The sequence below is a fragment of the Corapipo altera genome, unplaced genomic scaffold, assembly GCF_003945725.1.
Source record: "Corapipo altera isolate COAL_440 unplaced genomic scaffold, ASM394572v1 RXGC01000072.1, whole genome shotgun sequence".
In the NCBI taxonomy this organism is placed as follows: domain Eukaryota; kingdom Metazoa; phylum Chordata; class Aves; order Passeriformes; family Pipridae; genus Corapipo; species Corapipo altera.
This window is the reverse complement of record NW_020884943.1, coordinates 307,891-329,797: the sequence shown is the minus strand read 5'-3', so window position 1 is coordinate 329,797 and position 21,907 is coordinate 307,891. Positions and strand designations below refer to the sequence as shown.

At 52.8% G+C, this 21,907-nt stretch overlaps 3 protein-coding genes across 5 annotated transcripts in view; 2 read left to right on the top strand and 1 right to left on the bottom strand.

The window, feature by feature from the left end:
- Positions 1-221: 221 nt before the first annotated feature.
- On the top strand, positions 222-7,344 carry GCHFR (GTP cyclohydrolase I feedback regulator). Its single transcript, XM_027662041.1, has 3 exons — positions 222-758; positions 2,031-2,125; positions 6,505-7,344. The coding sequence occupies exons 1-3, from the start codon at positions 723-725 to the stop codon at positions 6,626-6,628; spliced, it is 255 nt and encodes an 84-aa protein (XP_027517842.1). The 5' UTR covers positions 222-722; the 3' UTR covers positions 6,629-7,344.
- A 257-nt stretch (positions 7,345-7,601) lies between these two features.
- Positions 7,602-21,907, bottom strand: part of DNAJC17 (DnaJ heat shock protein family (Hsp40) member C17) — a 16,206-nt gene continuing 1,900 nt past the window's right edge. Inside the window, exons 2-11 of one of the 3 annotated variants that reach the window (XM_027662032.1) lie at positions 21,601-21,670; positions 20,279-20,337; positions 18,952-19,039; positions 18,430-18,512; positions 17,787-17,883; positions 17,057-17,106; positions 16,467-16,544; positions 15,491-15,571; positions 14,470-14,598; positions 7,602-7,809 (exon numbers count right to left, since the gene is read on the bottom strand). In XM_027662032.1, coding sequence (XP_027517833.1) covers positions 7,687-7,809; positions 14,470-14,598; positions 15,491-15,571; positions 16,467-16,544; positions 17,057-17,106; positions 17,787-17,883; positions 18,430-18,512; positions 18,952-19,039; positions 20,279-20,337; positions 21,601-21,670 — 858 coding nt within the window. In that variant the 3' untranslated portion in view covers positions 7,602-7,686. Of the gene's footprint in view, positions 7,810-14,469; positions 14,599-15,490; positions 15,572-16,466; positions 16,545-17,056; positions 17,107-17,786; positions 17,884-18,429; positions 18,513-18,951; positions 19,040-20,278; positions 20,388-21,600; positions 21,673-21,907 lie in introns of all 3 variants that reach the window. The other 2 variants (XM_027662031.1, XM_027662033.1) reach the window with 2 other exon arrangements.
- Positions 10,068-11,673, top strand: CUNH15orf62 (chromosome unknown C15orf62 homolog). The gene has a single exon (XM_027662040.1). The coding sequence runs from the start codon at positions 10,453-10,455 to the stop codon at positions 10,966-10,968; it is 516 nt and encodes a 171-aa protein (XP_027517841.1). The 5' UTR covers positions 10,068-10,452; the 3' UTR covers positions 10,969-11,673.

Here is a 21,907-nt window from a genome sequence, read left to right as displayed (position 1 = left end):
TCTGCAGAGGAAGTACTTCTGCCTGTCCCAGTCCCATGAAATGAGCTTCTCCTCAAACTGTGAAGGGATTTAAACCCCTGTGTTCCCCGATAAAAGCTTGACAGCTGGAAGAAAAATGGAGTTTTACCCAAAAATACTGGAACACACTGCTTCAGGGGAGTGTTCAGTCGGAGGGTGGGGTGGGCATTGTGATGCTCTGCAGGGCCCAGGGCTTCCCACCTGCCTGGCTCCTGCTCCATCATCTCCCAGTCCTCATCTCCCTGCTGTCATTTCCTGGCCCTTTATCTCCCTGCTATTAATTTCCTGCTTCTTCTTCTCCCTATCCATCATCTCCCTGTCCATCATCTCCTTGTTCATCGCCTCCCTGCCCATCTTCTCCTGTCCCCCACCTCCCTGGCTGTCGTCTCCTGGACCATCGCTTCCCTGCTCACCATCCCCTGTCCTTTGTCTCTCTATCCATCACCTCCCGGTCCATCACCTCCCTGTCCCTCTCCTCCTGCTCCATCTCCTTCCTGCCCACCACCTCCTGCCCACCCTCTCCCTGCCCACCCCTTGTCGAGGGATCCGTCGGAGTCCCCCGGGGGTCTCCCGCTCCCCATTCCCGGCGGGGCCCCTCTGACCCCTCCGGGAGCCCCTTTTTCCCCCCGCGCTGCCCGGGGGCGGTGGCGCCGGGGCGGGACCGGGGGCGGCCCCGGAGCGGCGGCGGGAGCGGCGGAGCGGAGATGCCGTACCTGCTCATCAGCACCCAAATCCGCCTGGTGAGTCCCGGCGGGACCCCCGGGCGTGGGGAATTTCGGGGGGCGGGCAGGGACCGACCGGGACGAGCGGCGGGACGAGCCCACGGGTGCGGTCCCGGGCTGGGCTGTCCCCGCTGCTGCTGGGGAGGGTGTTGGGGGGTGATGCAGGTTTGGGGGACGGTGCCCGGTGTGGGGTGTCCGGCACAAACCGCCCCCGCACTCCGCGAGAGCCCCCGGTGCCCAAACCCCGGGGCTCGGGGCGTGGAGAGCCCCCGGTACCCACACCACAGCTCTGCTCCCCCCAAATTCTCCTCTCCCAAACAGCGACTCACTCGGGAAACTTGTGGCAGGATCCCAGGAACGCCAAAGGGACAGCTCTGCCCGCGCGTCCTCGCCGTCGTGTTCCCTCTTGTCCCCAAAGAGCCGTTCCAGGGTGGAAAACCCAGCCAAGGAGTGGACACGGCTGGCAGCAGGGTCTGGCAGGAGCCGGGCAGGGGCTGGGATCGCTGTCAGGGATTGCTGGCTGGGCACAACCTGTTAGTCTCAGATAAAACCACAAAGGAAATGTAACTCCCCAGTGCTTGGCAGCACACACATCCCATGGGGCAGCTGCTCCCCAGCTCCTGGCAGCCAGCACATCCTGCAGGATTCTGCGGGAGCCCACAGCCCTGTGCTTATCTGGGGTTTCCCTTTCCCAACCCGAAGGGGAGCCATCCGCCCGAAAACCCAAATATGCCAGCGTGGTTTGGGGCAGGAAGGGGGGACGGTGAAAACAGCAAATGGGCAAAGGGAGGGAGTTGGGTGATGGACGCTGCTGCTGCTGCTGCTGGAGATGTCCCATTACACTTCCCAAAAGAAGCAGCAGTGGATTGGGAATGGGGACGTGTGGGGACGCTGCAGCACCGAAGCGTCTGCCAGTGACAAACTGATTGAGTGATTGTGGGTGAGGTGCAGGAAAGGGCACATGTACTGTTCCCTACCGGACTGGCAGCCTGGATCAGTGGAGCTCAGTCTCCCCTCTGGAGACTTTGGAAACTCTGCTCTTTGCCAGGGCAAAGCAAACATTTCCAGCCTGGAACTCGCTGGGAACAGCCCGTCCTGGCCTTGCAGGGGGGAATGACTGTGTTTTCCTGGCAGTGGTCAGGGCAGGGCTCACTGAGGTCCCCTCCTGGTCCAGACAGGTGGTTCATGGTAATTCCCTCCCCAGTAAAGCTCTTACTGGAGCTGTGCTGGGAGTGGGAGCAGGAGCTGTACCCCCACATGTTGCTCACCACTCCCCTGCCTCTCCCACAGGAGGCTGGTCCCACCATGGTGGGTGATGAGCACTCAGATCCCAACCTGATGGACTTCCTGGGGGCCAGGAAGAGGAACATGCTGGGCAACAACTTGTAAGTCCTCCTCTTCTTATTTTCCTGAGAAAACGTGGAGCATTTTCACTCCTGGCATTTCCTACAGCACCTTCCAGCTGTACAGTTAATCCTGGGGCATGTCTTGTCCTGCCTGCCAATGCTCACCTGAGGAAATGCTGCCTGATACTTCACTTAGTTCTTTAGTTTTTCCTTACTCTGGCCCTGTTTTAGCACCTGACCCACCTTTCTCTCTCTCCTCACCCCTTACACACCAGGATGCTCCTGGCTGTTACCTGGCACATGCCCCAGCTGGAACAAGACACGCACGGCTCCATCTGCCAACATCCCAGCCCTCATCCTGAACTCAAACCTCCTCGGTTTGATCACCTGCAGCCCTGACACACTCAGGAGCAAACGCTGCTGTCACAGCCTTGCTCTGCCTGTGGTGCTGAGCCACCTGGAATGCTCATCCACAGTCCATCCTGTCCGGCTCATCTGCAGACTGTCTGTCCCATCCCATCCTATCCCATCTAGCTCAGCCACAATCTGTCCTGTCCCATCCTGTCCTCCAGTGCAGCTCGAGGTTTCTCCTGAGCCAGCCCCTCTCAACAGCTCCCAAACCTTTCCCATGGGTTGCTGAGTGCTGGGGTCAGAGCTGCTTACCATGCTCTCCCAATACCTCCCACCCCTTTGCCTGCGTGTTCCCAAACCATGGATATTTGCCACTTCTCCATGTCCCATCTCTGCCCAGGCCGAGTTTGACCTCAGCCTTCAGCAAAGTACCATGTGGAGACATGACCAGCATCTTCCTCATGGCTTGGCCCACTTTGTTTCCTTTTTTTTGCCCACTTGATATTCCACTCCTTAGTTTTATCTGGGAAAAAAACCCAAACAACCACAAAGCAAAACAAAACCCTAAATGCAGATGAACTAGACAGAGAGAAGCAGCTCAATTCCTGTTCACGTCCCACAGCACAGAGGAGAAGGACCAGGTATTTAACAGAAGGGGCCTCTTGTCCCAGGATATTCCTAAATTTCCATCTGAGGAGCTGGGAAAACCCTCCCTACTCAGCACGAGGGCTGGATCCTCGGCTGCTGCAGCCTTAAAATCCGAGTGGGGTGGGAGATTTTAAAGAATAAGGAGACAAAATATAAATACTGGGGCCCCCCCTATCCCAACCGAATTTCTGGGGGGGTTTTCCAGGCTGATCCCTCCCAGTGCTGCTGTTCCCAAGACGGTGGGTGGGCAGGGATTGGCAGCAGTACTGGCTTCGTGCTGCCACCCGCCGAGCCCCGAGTTACGCAACGGGATGGGAGACATGGCAGGGGAGAAGGAGAACAGGCTCCAAGAAGGAAGAAGCGCTGCTGGATCCTGAGAGATTTGGGCAAGGATCCCTGGGATTCAGGTGGGAAAGGAAGGCAAGGACAGATAAATGCCTCTGTGGCACCTGCCCCAGCAGCTGTGAGGAACTGGAGCACCACGCTCTGCTTGTTTGGGAGAAAGGATCTGAGGCTTCCTAAGGGATCTCCCTGGTGGATTCTTTCTTCCCTCGCTGTGGCCTGGAGCATTTTGAGCTCCTCTTGCCCCACCTGCTCCTTGGCACGGCCTGGTGTCATAGTTGGGAACTCCGCTGCATCCCTGTGGCACATCCCCGTGGCACATCCCTATGGCACATCCCTTCAGCACATTCCCGTGGCACATCCCCGTGGCATATCCCCACAGGACATCCCCACAGCACATCCCCACGGCATATCCCTGTGGCACATCCCCATGGCACATCCCTTCAGCACATCTCCGTGGCACATCCCTTCAGCACATCCCCACAGCACATCCCCACGGCATATCCCCATGGCACATCCCTGTGGCACATCCCTTCAGCACATCTCTGTGGCACATCCCCACGGCACATCCCTATGGCACATCCCTTCAGCACATTCCCGTGGCACATCCCCTCAGCACGTCCCCACGGCACATCCCCACGGCACATCCCCACGGCACATCCCCGCGGCACTGCACGTCGTCCCCGCGTGCTCTTGAGCAACAGGGAATTGGGAAAGTCCCCTGGCTGGAACGTGGCTGCTGGCACCCCGAGAGCATGGCCACGTGCCAGTGGGGCGAGCCCGGTCACCTCCACCAGCGCCCCAGCCAGGGTTGAGATCTCTGGGATCTGCACCACGGCCAAGCAGGATTTTCCCCAAGTCTTTCCCGAGCAGACACAGACACTGCAAACCTCCCCCCTTCCTGCAGCACCGTGGGCCCCAAAACCTTAACCGTGACCCTGGAGGGAGCCTGAAGGAAAGGCCTGAGCAGCACGAACCTGCTGGGAAACCGGGATGGACAGGTGAAGCGCTTACCTCCCTGTAATCAGGGGGTGCACAGATCCTGTTCTGCAGCTCTGCACGGCCAAAAGGCCCCTCATTAAGTCCCACGAGGTGTGGGGAGCAGGCACGTGGTCCCTGTGCTCTGGGCCTGTGGCAGAGCCCTGGGGGCAGCCAGGGGTGGAACAGGGAAGAGCCCAGATGTAGCACAGGGGCAGCCACGGCGAGGGGCAAATCCCTGACCCTCAGGTGCTGTGGACAAGGGGACTCTGGGTGTGCCCAGGTGGATGTGGGTCCTCGGCCTCTCCGGTCATTACACGCTCTCAGCACCCTTTGGTCTTCACTGCGATCCCTGTTGGATTTGGGAGCTGAGGGCTGAGGCACCTGCTGACATTCAGAGTACCTGTTCCCTCGGGCACAGCCAAACCCCGTCCTCAGGGAGCTGGAGGAGAGCTGGGCAGAGAACCCAGGAGCTTGGCTGCTCCATCCCCACAAATCGCCGCGTGCGGAGGACGCTCCTGCCCCACCCCTGGGTGGGCTCTCCTGGTTTGGCTCACCTGGAGGCAGAGCAGGTGGAATCACACACCAAACCAGCGCCAATCTGGGATGATTTCTCCCTGATGGCATTTATCTGGAAGAAAAGGCTTTGCAGGTGTCCCAGCCCCTCCATCCCGGCTGGATGCACACGGAGACGGTAGCGTGTCCGACGCCCACACTGTGCAATCTTTGTCTCCCTCAACACAGAGCTGTGACAAAGCCCTGGGAACTCTTTCCTCCTGATTTTAGCCCAGCCACTCCGTTTTTTAGGTTCCTACAAATCCCTGCCTCTGCTCCTTCCTCTGAATAATGGGAATAATATTTACCACCTCCCACTGGGAATCTGAAGGATTATGTGGCAACCCTCCTGGAGAAAGCATGGACTTCAAAGACATTTATAATAACACACATTATCTTTACACCACATCTATAATTACAGCCAAGTACAGTTTATCTTGAGAAACTGGAAAATCTCTCACATCTTGGGGTTATTTTGTGCTTTAAAGCACTCCCTGCTCCAGCACGGCTCTGCAACCCGAGCAGGAGCAGCTTTGGAAAGGCTTTTGGACCTTTTTTTATCGTTATTAGTATGAAAATCAGGAGAGTCTTTGTTAAGGTGCCCAAACTGGATCCCCAGTGATCCTGCAACCCGTCATTATCAGGCACCACGAGTCACCTAAGGGCTGAGCTGCCCTGGAACTTATCCCAGCTGCTCCAATGAATGCTGCATCCCAGAAGCTGTGTCAAAGGCTGGCAGATCCAGTGCCAAAGGTTCTACTGGCCAGCTCAGCTCTGCTGTCCCCACCCAACTCAGCCCGGTTTGTGTCTGGTCCTTTACTGAGGAGCAGTGTCACAGCCCTCAAGATTCCACAGAGGAGTAGGCTCTGGGATCTAGGGGAAGGAACGAGCAGCTTCTGCTCCAAACACAGAGCCAGCACAAAACCAGTGAGGAATTAGGGCCAGACAAGGATCCCGGTGTCAGTTCCCAGACTCCCAGGTACTGCTGGGGCAGAGCAGCCTGTGGTCCACTTCACCTGGCACCTCCGTGCAGGACAGACAACTCCTGGCTTTCCAAAGCTTTCCCACCTGACTGAAGGCAGCACCTTGTTCCAACCCCCAAATATCAGCACGGGCTCTCAAACCCACCCAGCTTACAGACATGCTCCAACATGGGCAGAACACTGGGATTTCATTCCTTAGAAACACCTGAATCATTCCTCCCTGCTTGGCCCAGATTCTCCTCCTTCTCCATGAATTCCCAGAACTGTGTTCCCCTGTGTTTACCTATGAACCCTCTGCTGCAGTTTCAGCCCAGTTTCCGAGCAGCACGTGGCTCTGGACACCCAATCCCTGAGCCACATTCCCATTTAACCTGATCCTTCCCTCCTGGACAGGCTGTGTCCTTCCCCTCGGGTTAACCAAGGCACTGCATCGCACTCACCTGTGCCAGGTGCAGTCACTGGGCTTACCTGGGTTAGGACTGAGGCAGAGTCACTTCCACGAGGAAATTCCCGTCTCTTCCTCCCCCCAGCTCACTTTATTCCTCCTCTTTCCCGGAGCAGCTGTGAGTACTACGTGAACGACGCGCCGCGCGTGGTCCTGGACAAGCTGGAGAAGCTCGGCTATCGCGTGGTCAGCATGACTGGCGTGGGCCAGACCCTGGTCTGGTGCCTCCACAGGGAATAGCCAGGAAGAATCCTGCCTTCCACCCGGCCCAGATCCTGCTGGACATCATCTCTACAGGACTGACAGCGAATTTTTCCCCCCTTCATTCCTTCCTGTCCCAGACTCCCGGCGCTCGGGCGGGGAGAGGAGCGGCGCAGAGGCAGAGCTGGACCCAGTGGGATTTTGCCATCCTTGTCGTTTCCCAAGAGCATGGGGAGGAAAGGATGCCCAAAAATCAGGCAGAGGGAACAGATGGCTCCAGCTCTGCCTTCAGCAGGATGGCAGTCTGGCAAATTCCAGCTTTTTACATTTTAATCATCTATTTAGCATGCCTTGGAGGAAGCTCAGTAACAGACCTGTCTGCCTTCTCTCGGGCTGCCTGGAGAGGTCCGTGCCTTCTCCCGGGCCAGGGAGGTTACAGGGGGACACCAGGCATGGAGAGCATCCCATCTCATCCCTGAAATCTGAGGGGGAACCACTAAACCTACCCAGTGGTCCGAGAATCCCTCCCTTGGCAGCAAGGCCCGCTTCCATCTCACACAGGATTGTGGTCAGCAGCATCTTCAGACTTCCAGATCCCAGAGTGCCGTACAAACATAAGACAGAGTTCCCAGAATAGCACAGAAAGGTGTTGTGAGCGTTCCAGGTGCAGGCCCTAATCCCACTGCTGGAATGTTTGGGGCTGTGTACGGATCCTGCTGTAGGGGTAACACCAATAAAGCTTTGCTCTAAAGACACCAGAGTCCTTCTGTGGGTTGTTTGAAGCTGCAGCCAAATCCTTCTGGATGCACAGCTCCCAGACAAGATTCCAGGGATTAAAAGCTCCAAGGTTTGGTGTTCTGATGTCACCCCTCACACCCTGTCCCATGGGATGGGGCAGCTGCTCTGGACACACACTGACAGGGTAATACCTGCACACTGAAGCCATTTCCTTCCCCAAACCTGGAAAAGGACAAAGGCCGCAGTCCCCAGGAGTTTGTATTCCCACACCAGCTTTAAAAAAGGAGGTTTATTGACTTAAATTAAGAAAGAGCTCAGGGTGGGGGGGTGGAGGGGTAGGGAGAATCCATACTGTCACGCTAAGTGTGAGACTCTTCCTCGTCTTCCCGCCGGAGCTGCTCGATGAGCTGCTGCCTCTCGGCTGCCTGGCGCATCCTCATCATCACCAGGCTCTCGTAGTCCCGCTCCGACACCACGGATGCCTGGCAGGGAGCAGGAAACACACACAACCCATCAGGGACAGTGCAGACCCAGCTCCCCTCTCCCCAAATCCCCCCTCACAACACGGGAGTTCTGGGCAGGAAGCAGTTTGATCCCACAGAGATCGGGTGAGGTGTGAAAGCTGCCTGGCCGCAGAAAACAAGCTGATGGGGAAAGCAGGACACACAGAGAGCCTGCATTCCTGAATTCCCCTCTTGCTGCCAGAGCTGCTCCCTGCTCCCCACGAGGCTGGATGAGGCATTATTTTGGATGATGAGCTCACCCTGCACCTGCACCACGCTGCGGCCCAAAGTCCAGCGTACACTTCACCCGTTATAAAGGCTGACGTCATAAAAACATCCAACCTCCGTGGATCAGTCATGGAACTGGTAACTCCCAGCCGACTGAGGGTGGTGAGGGCCTGGCACAGGTTGCCCAGAAAAGCTGTGGATCCCTGGAAATGTCCAAGGCCAGGGCTTGAAGCAACCTGGGCCAGTGGAAGGGTGTCCCTGACAATGGCAGGGGAGCGGAACTGGATGATCCGTAAAGTCCCTTCCGACCCAAACCATTCCTGATTCTGTGATTGTAACGGTTGGAATTGATGATATTAGAGGTCTTTTCCAACCTGGAAAAAAATTCTAAGTGGCTGCAGAAAGAAAACCACCAGGTATGTTCCCAAACCTGACGCAGGAAGGGAATAGTTTTCCAAAGCTCCCAGAGCCTTCCTGCTGAGTGTGGCAGCAACTGTCACGTGAACCCAGCTGATTGCAGACTCTGCCTAATGAACGTGGGCAGCAGATGACAGCTGCTCCAGTGCTTTGGAACTCTGCTTCCAAAGCCATTCCACACTGGTAGGTGGCCGTGCTATTTTGGATGTATGAAAGCACTGCAAGGCTTGGAAACATCCATCTCATTCCTTGACAGTTCAAGCAGAAACAAGTGTCTTGACAGGAGGTGAATGGAAAAAAACCCCAAACCCTCACGTTCATTCTTCTAGGAACTGGGTTTAGTGGTGATTTCAGAAAGTCATGGAATCACAGAATGGTTTCGTTTGGAAGGGACCTCAAAGATTATCTGGTTCCAACCCCCTGCCATGGGCAGGGACACCTTCCACTAGCCCAGGTTGCTCCAAGCTCTGTCCAACCTGTCCTTGGACACTTCCAGGGATGGGGCAGCCACAGCTTCTCTGGGTACTTAAGGACATCTTAGGAAGCAGCAGGGATACAAGGGCAATAGAATGGTTAAGTAAGACTCTGCATGAAAATGGGGCAAGTGTAATTTGTTATCAAGTGCCAGCAAAGTGGTTCCTCCGGCTGTGAGGACAAAATAGAAGCCCCACAACAGATGAGGAACGTCGAGTGGGAAATTAGGAGTCTAACTGGTGTCTTAGGAACCAGATGAGTGAAATGACCTTTGGGTGCTGGCAGCACCAGTGTCTCAGAAAGCACTTGTGAGTATTGGCCCTCAGCAGCAGAGCCAGGATCCTCCCCAGTCCTGTCCACCAACCCCAGGGATTTGCTGGGCTGGATGGAAGAGGCTGTGTGAGACTCATGCAGATGAATCACCCACACAAACCTGAATCCCCACCTTGCACAGGGATTGAAATTTAAAACAGACAAGAGACTATTCCCAGCCTGGTTTGGGAGCCCTGCTGACACACGGAGCCCTCAGAGTGGCAGGAGGGAGGAGAAGAGCCTGATCCAGGTGGGCTCCAAGCTGGCAGCTCCCAGCAGTCCGGGTGCCTCCGAGGAGCTCTCCTGCTCCTCAGGCAGCGTGGGCTGAGGCTTTGCCACTCCACACACCTACTTCCTGCAATCTTGGCAATTACCAATCGTGTAAAACCCAGTTCCTGACGTGGCTGACTCAGCAAGGGCTTGGCTCAAAACAAACACATCCGAGCAGGAGCTGCAGCCCGGGAAGAGGCGACGGGCGGCACACGAAGAGACGGCGGCAGCTTCGGGGATTTTTACCATTCTGGGTCCAACCTGGCTGAATTCCCGAACTCCCGGCTCAGCTGTCCCCAGACTCGCTCCTTCATCCTAGTGAGCGTGGCAGGCACAGTTCTCCGAGTGCTCCAGCAGCTTCTCCTCCGCGCCCTCGGACTCGGGGCTGCTCCGACACGGCGTAAGTGTCCTTTGCATTCAGTCCTCCCGACATCTGCCTTTCACGGTGTCGCTTTTTACATCCCCCTTCGCCTGTATTTCCTTGGCTCCTCCAGTGGGACTGAGTCACCGTCTCCTTCCCAACCACCCACTGGATTTTCCGGCGGTGCCCCTCCGCAGAAGGTGGCTGGTTACCATGGCACCCGGGTGCCCTTCTGTTCTAGATGCCAGATTAGATCTGTTCTCATGGTGACTGTGCCTTGCTGTTCCTCACCAGCACACGTTTAACGAGCTCAGACACCGTGTTCCTTCTCCACTCAAGGAGGAGACTCCTTAAGATCCAAGACAAGCCAACTGCTCCTTACCACAGCGTGGAGTCTGCATTTCCTGCACTACCAGCCTCTCTGTTTTCCTTCCAGCTACGGGAACGGGGCAGGAAGAGGCTGTTCCTGCTGCGTGGCTCGCTGCTGATCCCGTGGCTTAAGTCCAGCACCTGCCTGTGAGGAGTCAGCAGGTCCCTTCTCCTCACTGCCTTCCCTCAGCATGGATACCTGGCGCAGAGGGTCCATCAAGTCCACCACGTTCTTCAGACGTTTCTCCCTCAGGAGGCACAAAAAGCTGGGCAACCAAGTCATCATCCTGAACCAGAACAGCCACACTCTGGACACTGACGGCCAGAAGAGGGAAGGCTTGAGGGATCTGAAGGACAAGTCTGATTACCTGTCGTGCCAGAGCGAGCAGAACCTGGCCAAGGCACAAGCCCCTCCCAAGCCTCCCCGGCTGTACCTGGACAGTTCCAGCTGCCCCAACATCATCGACCACACCGACTCCCACTCCGATATCTCCTTTTCCGACGCTGCTCAGTACCACAAAGGCACTCAAACGCACAAGGACCAGGCTACAGACCACGGGACCTCAGAGGCAGGTTCCCAGAACGGCACCACTCTTCCCGACCTGGCTGACCCCTTCCTGTCCTTCAAAGTGGATTTGGGGCTATCGCTCCTCGAGGACGTCCTGCAGACCCTCAGGAAACAGAACCCAAGAGATTATGCCATCTGAAGGTATTTATCATTCACCACATCCCATTTACCCGATGCTGCTGCCGGTCCCTCTGATCCCAGCAGGAGGAAGGATGCTGGAGCATGCCTGTCGTGTGTGGCCTGTTTTGTTGTCCTCACCCACCACAGACCATCCCTGTCCTTGCCAAGGAATCCTCTGGAGCAGAGCTCAGGTGAGAGCACTGTTTCCACTCTTCACCCTGGGAATCTCCCACTCGGGACTGTGTGTCTCCTCCTCAGGGAAGAACGGCATCGTTTGGGAAAGACTTGTTATTTTGGGGATGTGGCTGTGACACTGCGGGGCAGGGACACACAGGGACTTGGCATGGATCCCTTGTGGGACAGCAGGCAGCCTGCAAGGAGACAGCAGCACTGCACCTTAAAGCCACAGGTGTGGCAAGGGCCGAGAGACGGGAACTGGGGGTTCTTCTCCCACCGTGTCTGGATGTGAAAAATCAAAGCTGTTCCTCCTTTTTTTTTTTTTTTTTTCTTCCTCCTTGTGGGTTTCTTTTCCCCCAGCTCCAGTGCAGCTGGCACTCCCAGCCTGGAAACAGGTAAGCATCCACTCGTGCTCGTGATAGAGCACCAGCAGTGGGTTTATCCTCCTGGCAGGGGAGAGGAGATGTCTCCACACACTGCTGCCTCACGCATGCACTGAGCTCCCAGCTGTACAGACATGGAAGAATAAATGTATTTGTGACTGGAAGTGTCTGGTTGCCTCATTTAGTTGGTAACAAGCCACAGAATGCCAAGGCACCAGGAGCACAGGGTATCTGGAGTGGCCCAGATCCATCCTCCCCGGCACTGCAGGTTTTTCTGAAGGAGGGGAAGCAGCGTGGCTCTGTTTTTCTGGGCTGGGGGAAGGAGAGAGCTGCTGGGACTTGATTTTCCCCAAAGGAGAGCTCACCCAGCTCAGGGCAAGACCCAGTTCTTCACCCCTAAGCTGGAGAGTGGGAAGGGCTCTGCCAGGCTGAGAACATTTTGGGCAGCATCAGGGCAAACTGTTGAAAGGACACTGCAGAAACTACTGCAGTAGTCACCAATTCTTACCTTTCTGACTGGCTAGATATTAGGGCTCTCTTAAAAAACAACAATAATAAAACCTCCATGCCCCCAGACAACCAGGAGCTTTGGAAGTGGCTACAGTAAAGTGCAGGGACATTCCAGAGCCGGCACAGCCGGCTCTTACCCTGTTAGATTCACCTCTCAAAGCCTGGTAATATGAAAAAAACTCTCTGAAACCTCCAAGAAGCTTAGAAAAGGTGCAAGGATGCCAGGCAGGAGGCTTTTCTCAGGGCTGAAGAGCACTGGCAGGGAGATCCTACTGAAGGAGCAGGGAAAACCTTCCCAAACCTGAGTGCTCCACGCAAAACAAGCTCCTCACTGCACTGCACAGCCACTGTGTGCTCTGAACCATCACACAGGCATTGCTCTCAATAGCCTGGAGTAACACTGGCCAAGCCACAGCTTTTGTAATCCAAGGGGAAGTCGCCTGCTTGGCTCCAGCAGCTCTCCAGGAACTGCTGGACAACGTGCACCCGTGGCCGTAGGAGAACAAGTAGCCTGCGACTTATTGCCTCCTCCCAGCACAACAGCCAGCCTCGCTTCCACATGGGAAGCACTTCCAAACCCCCTGGGTAGGGTCTGACTGTCCTTTACCCACAGATTTTGGGCAAATATAAGCTCCTGGCTGCCTGTCCCAGGTGGGGAGCACCGGGATGACTATCCCAGAGGATGAGTGGCGAGCGCGTTGCCATGAGAACGCTGCGGGTCTTGGGCTGTTTGCTGAAGCAGAGCAGGGAAGTAGCTGCCTTTGCACGGGGTGGGAACAAAACGGGGGTGGATTCAGACAAAAAGAGGGGGGAAGCAAATAGGAAGCGAGGGCAGCTTGAATCAGAATGAGATTTGTGCAGCTAGGAAGCAAGAATGTGGAGTCTGGTGGCTGGGAAGCCGGGCTGGGTGTGAAAGGAAGAGGCAGGAGCAACAGGGATCTGGAAGCTCATCCTGCACAGTCTAGAGCTGGAGCAAAACAGCCAAGAGGAGCTATTAGCACACTAATCATCCTGTGGAAACATCCTGGTGGATGCAGCAGGAGCAGGGTTTTGAGAGGGTCTGGAGCAGGCACTAGGAAAAGTGGGAAGCAGAAGAGAGCAGAGCATCTTAGAGATGCAAGGTTGAAACGTAATCCCAGAAATTGCAGTTGCTTACAGAAAAAAAAGCAGCAGAAAGGACAGCCAAGCATCAGTAGTGCAGTTCCTGGGAAGGATGCATGGCCCTGGAAGCAACTCCTCCCCATCCTGAGAACCAGGATGGGATTGAGGAGGCTGTGCTGGGCAGAGGTGGGTCACCATGAACCCCTCGTGCTGCTTTCCTGCTCTCCCTGCTGCCCCAACCACAGACAGACACTGCACTTCCACAATAACAAGCTCTGGGCATGGGAACAGGCCAGGATAAACTCAGGGATCTGAACCCACACAGGTTGGAATCCACCACCAAGCTCCAACTGCAACGGCAACACCCTTTGGCAGGAATGAGCCACTTCTCACTCTCTCCTAATGAGAAATTCTCAAATAAAGTGGTTAGGAATCCTTTTTTTGCCCCAATTTCCTTTCTACCACTCTGGTCCCTTCTCTGAATCTCCTGTGGCTGCAGGACTCTCCCAGATTCTACATGGATAGAACAACAATCAGGCATTCTGATGTATAAATGCCAATAACATAAACAAAGTATTGGCAAAAAAGTCAAGAGTGAATGTACTGAACAATCTCACAGGCTTAAAATATTTAGGGAGTGAACACACAAAAGGCTGATGGAGACACACAGCTTAAGGGCAACTGGACAGCACGAGGCAGGAGCCCTCTCAGCAATGAGATTTCTGGATCTTTATACCACAGGGAAGGAGGAGAGGAGGGTAAGTGTCATGTGAAGTTTGAACCAGGTCTCTTCCCACCTTCCCAGCCAAGGAAATGGTTAAGTAAGCTAGAAGACATGCAGCTTGCACTCAGAGTAACCACACTGGTGTGGAGGACCAAACCCAGACAACGAGGTCTCTAGAAGGGTATTTAGCTTGATATTGCTTTCTCCTCCCTCCTGCAGACCCTAAAATTAGAGGTTTCCTTCCACCACTGAAATTTCCTTCTCCTGTGAAAGCAGTAACCAAGACTGCCTAAAAAAACCTTCATTTCAGCAGCTCTCAGCCAGAGAATTCCCACAGTCAACACCTATTAACAAATCCCAGCAGAATGGCATTGGAGGCTTTGGGCTGAGCAAGGAACATCCCTGTTCCTCACTTGGAAGACAGTGAGTGTGTGAAGATCCAGTCATCCAAAAGCTCCAGTTCTCTTTAAAAAAGCCACTGGTCCAGCACAGAAAAGCTGGTGGGAAAGCCAGGCCTGGCATCAAGTGTTTCTTTGCAGCTCATATTTGCCCATAAGTACAAAGCACACTGAAATTTAGGTTGCTACAGCAACGAATTTAAATACCACAGTCCATGTCTCCTTACCTGTGAGGTCCTGGGCTGGCTGGTGCTGTCAGAGAAGACAGTGCTGGGGTGGCTCCGGGGCTGCCCCTCCAGCCAGGAAATCTTCAGAGGGTTGTTTATCAGGCCAACTTCATTCTTCACAGCCATCTCCTAGCAAGGAAAATATTCTTCCATCACCACCTGAATTGCAGGCCCCGCTCCCTCACAGGTCCCTAAGGATCACTTTCCCATCTCAGACAGGCCTCAAGGCCAAGTGGGGCACAAACAAGGAAGATCCATCCCTGGAAGTGTCCAAGGTCAGGCTGGATGGACCTCTGAGCAGCCTGGGCTAGTGGCAGGTGTCCCTGCCCATGGCAGTGGGTGGAACTCGATGGGCTTTAAGGCCCCTTCTGACCTAAAGTGTTCTGTGATTGCATTTGTTAAGATCTGCTGCAATCAGATCATCTTTAAGGCACTTTTATGGTCCTTATCTGCACTGAGCACAGACAGAACATACCCCTGCCACATCTTCAGACAAACAGGTCACACACAGTTCTGAGCTGGTTTTCCTTTTGATCTTTTGGATGTGAGTGAAAGAACAGGTGACAAGGAACACAGGCTCCTGCACAGAGTAAGTTGATGGAACTACTAAAATTAAGGGTAACTGATGATTTCTGTTCCCACAACCACGTGAGTTATTAAAACTCACAGTGAGCCAGGACATTTTGATTTGTTTTTCACTGCAAACGCCTGGTATCACCCCTAAAAGCACAAAAGCCCAACTCCAAGGTAATTCACCTTCAGTGGGAGCTGATTAAATGCTCAGTGCCTGATTTTTCAGGCACTGCCTCTTCCCTCAGCCTGTTCCGCGCACAACCTGTTTATGTGCCTGGTCTGTTCTGGGTCTGTGCCTCCAGCTCTGCCACTCCCTTCATCCCTCTGTGCCTTCAGACTCTCATTAGCCTTCTCCACTGCCTTAATGACCTGGGTTGTCACCCTGTGACCTGTCCCCTCCTGTGACATCCCCCCACACACACACCCAGCTGGGGCTCTGCACACTCACCGCCGCCTTCACCGTAGCAAATTCCACCACTGCACTCCCAGTCTTCCTGCTGGAGATCACCAAATTGAGCACATCTCCATACTGGTCAAAGAAAGAAGGGGGAAAAAAGTTAATTACAGACCCAGGAGAGACGTGGAGTTCATTTATTAAACGAACACAAAGAGAAAACATGTGTTTTCACAGGCATGAGGTTGAGTTGCCACCATTTCTGTCCCACGTGATGCTTCCACCAACCCCAACCTGCCATAATTTCTGTCCCTCCAGGAAACAATCCTAGAGAGGCACAGAGCAACACACTTGGCTTCCAGCAAGCCCCAGTGCAAGAGGGATGCTCAGCTCTGAGCCAGAGCTACAGGAGGCACTTGCAGGGAGGGAAAACAAAGCTGCCACGCTGGGACTAATCAGGTCAAAGGCTTGTCTGCTCCTGTCTCTGCACTTCCCACAGCAGGGCAGAGGTGTTAGCTGGGAAACAGCTCCCAGCTCACGGATCAAAGGATCAAACTCGGTTCAAAGGTTGGAGGTGATGATCTTGGAGGTCTTTTCCAACTTAATGATTGCATGAACATGCTGATGATTTCTGAAAATTGCACGAGAAAGCTGAACAGAGATGAAAATCAGCCACCTCAGTTTATATCTCACCAGGGCCTGGCGTGACAGGACATGGGGAAATGGCTTCACACTGACAGGGAATAGGGTTAGACTGGGAAAAAATTGTTCCCTGTGAGGGTGGGGAGGCCCTGGCACAGGTTGCCCAGAGAAGCTGTGGCTGCCCCATCCCTGGAAGTGTCCAAGGCCAGGCTGGAGCAACCTGGGCTGGTGGAAGGGAGGTGGGACTGGATGGGCTTTAAGGTCCGTTCCAATCCAAACCATTTCATTGTTCCATGATTTTATGATATGCAGCTTCCCAGAATTCATTATCCTTATACCAGAGAGGAGGGGAAGACCCAGCAGTAGGAAAGTGAGTGTGAGACGGGACCTTTTGCAGGATCTGCAGCAGCACATCTTTGGAGTATCCCCCTCCCGTCTCATCTTCTTTCCTGCATTTCCATCTGAGCTGGGAAATAAAAGACCAGGAGTTAATTTTGTCTGTTTGAATGCACTGCTGTGTTCAACGCTGCTCCCACCCCCTGCACATTCCCCACGTTTGCTATTTACAGCCACACTCCCAGGACTGCCAAGACAGTGATCTCAGCACGGGAATGAGCACAGGGAACAAACTGTTTGGGGAACAGGCAGAAACTGTTGCTCACTGGAATATAAAAAGATCACATTGAAAGGATGCTGATGGCTCTGTCAGGGTAATTAGCAGATGTCCCCCTGCGCTTAAAGCAAAGACAACTCAATTTCAGGCTCAGAAATCTGGAGCAGACAGAGGAAAGGTGAGGGAGGAAGGGATTCTAAGGGCAAGGACAAGAGCTGTTCACGTGAGGATGCACAATCCACAGGGGAATTTCACCTCCACTGTAAAAAGGGATGAGCCAGCTCAGCAGGGTTGAAGTGTCCCTTCTGTTTTCCATCATGTTCTATAAGTTTACACCAAAATCCAGCTTTTTAAGAGTGTCTTACCTTGAGTTTAGGAGTTACTTTGCCTTCTGCTCCATTTCTTTCCTGCTTGCCTAAAGAGGGGAAAGGGAAAAACACAGATTGAAAGGACATGGGCGAGAAAATTCCTCAGCATATAGCACAAAATCTTCCCTGAGATCATACATATGACAACAGCAAACACTTCTGGATTTCCACCAGACCACTCCAGCCCCAAAAGTCCTGTGCAACAGGAACTGCAGCACAGACTGAATATTCCATGGCAGCGTTTCTCCCTTCCAGGATGCCCAGACTTGCCACGATCAAGGCAAGAAACAGGCAAGTAAAAACACAAGCAGGAGACCTGGTAGCTTCTGAGACATTTTTCCCTGCAAAAGGAAGTTGTCCTGGCGGGAACAACTGTGGAAAAATTAAGGATAGACAAAAAGCAGGATAGCACAGCCTGGGAATTTAATTTGACCCTGCAATTAAATACTTTATAATGGTGCATTTATTGCAAAGGATCTCAAAGTGGCTTACACCAAGCAAATTCTCGACATCCTCCCCCAGTTTGCAAAAATTGAAAGAAAAATTAAAAAAAAAAAAATTAAAAAAGGGGAGGGGAAGATGTGAAATGAAGTTAAGAAAGGCAAGAAAATACAGGAAAAGCCTGGAGACCCCAAGGAGAGTTTCTGTCTCTGGAGTTCTGGTTGTTTTGTTGCTTGAACTTGCAGATCAGGATTTTTTCTGGCCCTCCAAGCTCCTCTGTGCTCACCTTGGCTGTGCTGCTCCCTTTCCAGCCGGATCTGTTCCCTGATGAGCCTCTGCTGCTCCTCCAGCTGCCGGGAGCCCTCCTCCCGCAGGCGGATTATCTACGGCACAGGGAACACAGCACGGGACACCTGAGGCAATTCCAGGGCTGCTCCACGCCAGGAATCCCATGGGGAGCTTGGGTGTCCTGGGACACCCCTCCTGGGACAGCTCCAGCACTAAAGTGGGATGTTCCCAGTGACACTATCCCTCCCAGCCAGCAGATAAGCAGGCAGTTGTTGTTGTTGTCTGCTGTGCAAAAGGAAAAGGGCAGGAAAAATAAAACCCCCAAATCAACACGTTTGCCAGACTGCCAAAAAATCCCTTCTACATTCCTCTTTTCCCGTGGCCAGGTTGGAGCAACCTGGTCTAAAGGAAGGTGCCCCTGCCCATGGCAGGGAATTGGAACTGGATGAGCTTTAAGGTCCCTTTCAACTCAAACCACCCTGGGAGTGTGTGATTCATAGAGCCCCTTAGTCCCAGAGCCTGAAGCCCTGCAATCCAGAGGTTTGCTGCATCTCATCCCATAGATTTCATCAGGAAGGGAAAGAAGACTTTCAGCAATTTTTCCTCAAAAGAAGCAGAGAAAACTAAGAATGAATCATTACTTCTTCTTCTAATGATCTCGTTATCCTGATCTCCTCCTCTTCGTTCTCCTGGGACTGGGCTTCTCGTTCTCTGGCCTCAAGATCTGCAGAGAGGGAATTAAATAAAAAATAAATTCATTAATAAAATGCAAAACGTTTAACAGAAATTAAAACAACCCAAAGAGAATTTTAATTTTTCCCCTGCTGGCCAGGGGAGGAGGGAAAGATCACAAACGTGGCTACACCTACGCTGATGTCCTGGTGTCACTGCTACCTCTCCTCTGCCCCCACACATCAAAAGGAGTCTAACAGGCATCAACCCCCCAAATTCCCAGAGCAGGACCTAATTCCTTCCTTCCCAGAGCAGGGCCATCCCAGCCATGGCTGTGGGAGGAGATTCCAGGTGGCTCCTGCACTGTACTGGGCACAAAGAACCCAAAGCCACCAGACATGGATGACAGCAGGTTGATCACTGGGGAGTTCCTGTGGGAGAAGAAATGCAAACACCCAGTTCAAGGCAACTGGAAGGTTTGGTTTTATTACCAAGCTTTACTTTCTTCCTCTTCTCATCGAGCTTCTGTGTCCTTTCTGCAGCCTGTTTCTTCGCCCTCCTCACCTTGTCATATGCTGCCTGCCAAGGAACCAGCACAACAGGGTGAAACTACAGGAACAGGGAGAGAAACTGGAAAGCAGGGAACAAAATGACATCAGACATCACTCCTAGAAGTGTTGGAAGTTAACACAAATATCCTGAAAACATGAGAAGAGGCCCAAAGATCTCCAGATGGAAGGGTGAGAAAGTCCAGGAATAACTTCAGCGTGTACTGGAGAGAACTCTGACCCATCTTCAGAGGTGGGAAGAACATTTTGGTTCCCTGAACGTCCCAAAAGCAGCTTTAGGGGCATTGGTAACAGCCCAGGTTGGCTTTGGAGCAAAGTTTTACAACTAAAAAAAGGTCTATTTGACATGAAATATTTATTCACAGGCATGTTTGAGGTCCTATGAATGTATCAGATCAAAGAGCAGCCAAAATCCTCAGCAGCAAAAACACACCAACATTAATTCAGCACTAGAGAGACCTAAGAACTGGGGTGAACTGGCAATTTCAATGGCACCTGTTTAAACCAGTTGCTAATGTGTTCCTCAGCCTGCACAGAACCTCTGTGTAGGAGGTGAGCACAGACTGCCTCTCATACTACCTGCAGAATAGTTGTACAACTGTTTTTATCAGCTGGAAAAGCTGCGATTTTCCCTTTTTTAATTCCCTTCCTGCATGGCAAACAGTTGCTAAACAGTTTTTCCTTTTAAATATATAGAAGACCAAAAGTTCTTGGATGCCCAAAGCTGAATTCCCCCTTGGAGGGGGGGGATTGCAAGCTTTGCCAGTGTTTGAAAAGAGAAGTTATTTCATGGTTTTAGCTCTTATCACCTGAAATCAGCACACGTCTCTCTTCTGAGCTTATCTGCAGAGAGTTACTGGTTCACTTTTGGTCTGTTTTTATGAAAAGCTTGGAGCAATCACATCCAGGTATTATTCATTTGTCAGCCCCCGACTTGGAGGGAACTGCAAATGCACTGTTGCCATGGGAATTTGGTGTCCCTGAATCAGGGGTGGTTATCACTGATGTTATTAAATGGGATATGCTCCAGTCCAACGTGTTATTAAAGACAGTATCTCACCCTTGGACAGAGCATCTGATCAGAAACAGAACGTTTCTCCCCCCTTTTGTTTGGCACCTAATATTTGATCTTCTGGAGAACTACAGGGAACGACAGCTGAGACTTGTATTCACAGACTCTCCACTGGAGAGCAGAGCAGGACAGACAGGAAGAGTTTCCATCCCACCCTTCCCGAGGGATGATCCTTACCCTGGCTGCTGCATCTGTGAGCACGGCCAAGGCCTGGGACAGCTGGTGGAAGATTTCCGCTGGGAACGAGAAGAAATGAGGGTAAGATGCAGGAAACCATGTGAGGCATCTGGGAAAGAACAGGAAAGACAATTCCTTATGGGAGAGACCTGCAGAAATTTCTCTCCAAGAAAGAAGAATCATCTCTCCAAAGCCAACCTCTGCTGGGGTTACCTCAACCCAAAGGGCAACATGTGACATCAGCCTGAGAGTAAATAAGGAAACAAAACCTGGGATTGTTTCATTTTAAGAAAAATCTTGAACACATGAACCTAATTTTTCTTACTGATTGTTTTTATCACGGGTTGCAATGTCTCCTTCATGGCACATTTAGCTGGAGCTCATAGTTTTCTTCTTCCTCTCAGTGCTTTTCCTTTCACTTCCTCTTGTTTGTGTACAAATAAATTATCAAGCATTCCTGCTTATGTTGTATTGGAAATTGTTATGTTATATTACAGCCATCTAGCCTTTAAAAGTCTTTCCTTTGTCCTAGTATAAGCACTGGGAAATTATATTTATTTTTGTGAAGATGAATTATCAGCAGTCTCGACGCACAAAAAAGAAACTAATTGCTAATTATGCAATTTCCATCTACAACAACCACTCCCTCCCTCACTGCAGGCAGCTGAAATTCCCCCTTCCACACAAATCCTGCCTGGCACATCACCAGCTTTCCAGCCCGAGATCCAAACTTTTCATCTCACATCAACATTGCTGCTCCTCCTCCTCCAAGGTGACACAGATAAGCCTGAGGCTTCCCTACATCCTTCCCATAGCTCCTGCAGGCATCAAACCTCCCAGATTTCCCCTCAGTGCTGCTATTTCTTCCCCACAGTTACTCTGGGAACCAGGGCAGCAGCAGAAGCCAGACCTTGCTCAGCCTGGGTGAGCTCAGCTCCACAGCCGGGGCCCTTTCCCCAACAAAACCGGGCTGTGCCCACAGATAAAACGTGCTGATGAAGTTTGGACTGTGAGAGATATGGGTGAAACCAGTGTCCAGCCAAAGGTCTGGGTTCAGGCACCACGTGGGAAGACTTTGAGAGGTGTAATTCCAATTCCAGCACTTGACTCAACGCTGATGTTCCCAAACCTGACAGTGACCGCTCAGCCCTAAAAACCAGAGTTAACAGCAAGGACACCAACTCTGAGCCCCGTGTGTGTGCGTGTTCCAGCTGACAGGCACCCTGGCATTCCCTCAGGGACAGTGCTGAAGGGAAGCAGAGCCACTTCCAGGAGCCTGGGGAGGTGAAAACTCCCAGGAGGAATTGCTGCTGGCGTCTCACCTGCCCGGGGGTTGTCCGGGTTCTTGTCTGGGTGGCACGTCAGGGCCTTCTGCCGGAACGCTGTCTTCACCTGCAGGGGCCACACTGGGAGTTACTGGGGTGGGACTGGGTTGGATTTGTCAAAAAAAAAAAAAAAGCAGCTTGGAAAAACAAAAAAACCCTGTCCCTGTAGTGAAAGGGAATGGGCCTGGGACACTCGCAGGGCGGGAAGGTGTGTTTGGGGTGAGTCTGAGATGAGGAGAGAAAAAAGGGGAGAGGGGAAAAAAGGGAGAAAGGAAAAAAAGGGAGAAAGGAAAAAAAGGGAGAA

Excerpts from the sequence above, each read along its gene's own strand:
- CUNH15orf62 (XM_027662040.1), top strand. The coding sequence starts at position 10,453 with ATGGATACCTGGCGCAGAGGGTCCATCAAGTCCACCACGTTCTTCAGA.
- GCHFR (XM_027662041.1), top strand. The coding sequence starts at position 723 with ATGCCGTACCTGCTCATCAGCACCCAAATCCGCCTG. Across the intron at positions 759-2,030 it reads TCAGCACCCAAATCCGCCTG|GAGGCTGGTCCCACCATGGT; the intron begins GTGAGTCCCGGC and ends CCTCTCCCACAG. Across the intron at positions 2,126-6,504 it reads AACATGCTGGGCAACAACTT|CTGTGAGTACTACGTGAACG; the intron begins GTAAGTCCTCCT and ends TTCCCGGAGCAG.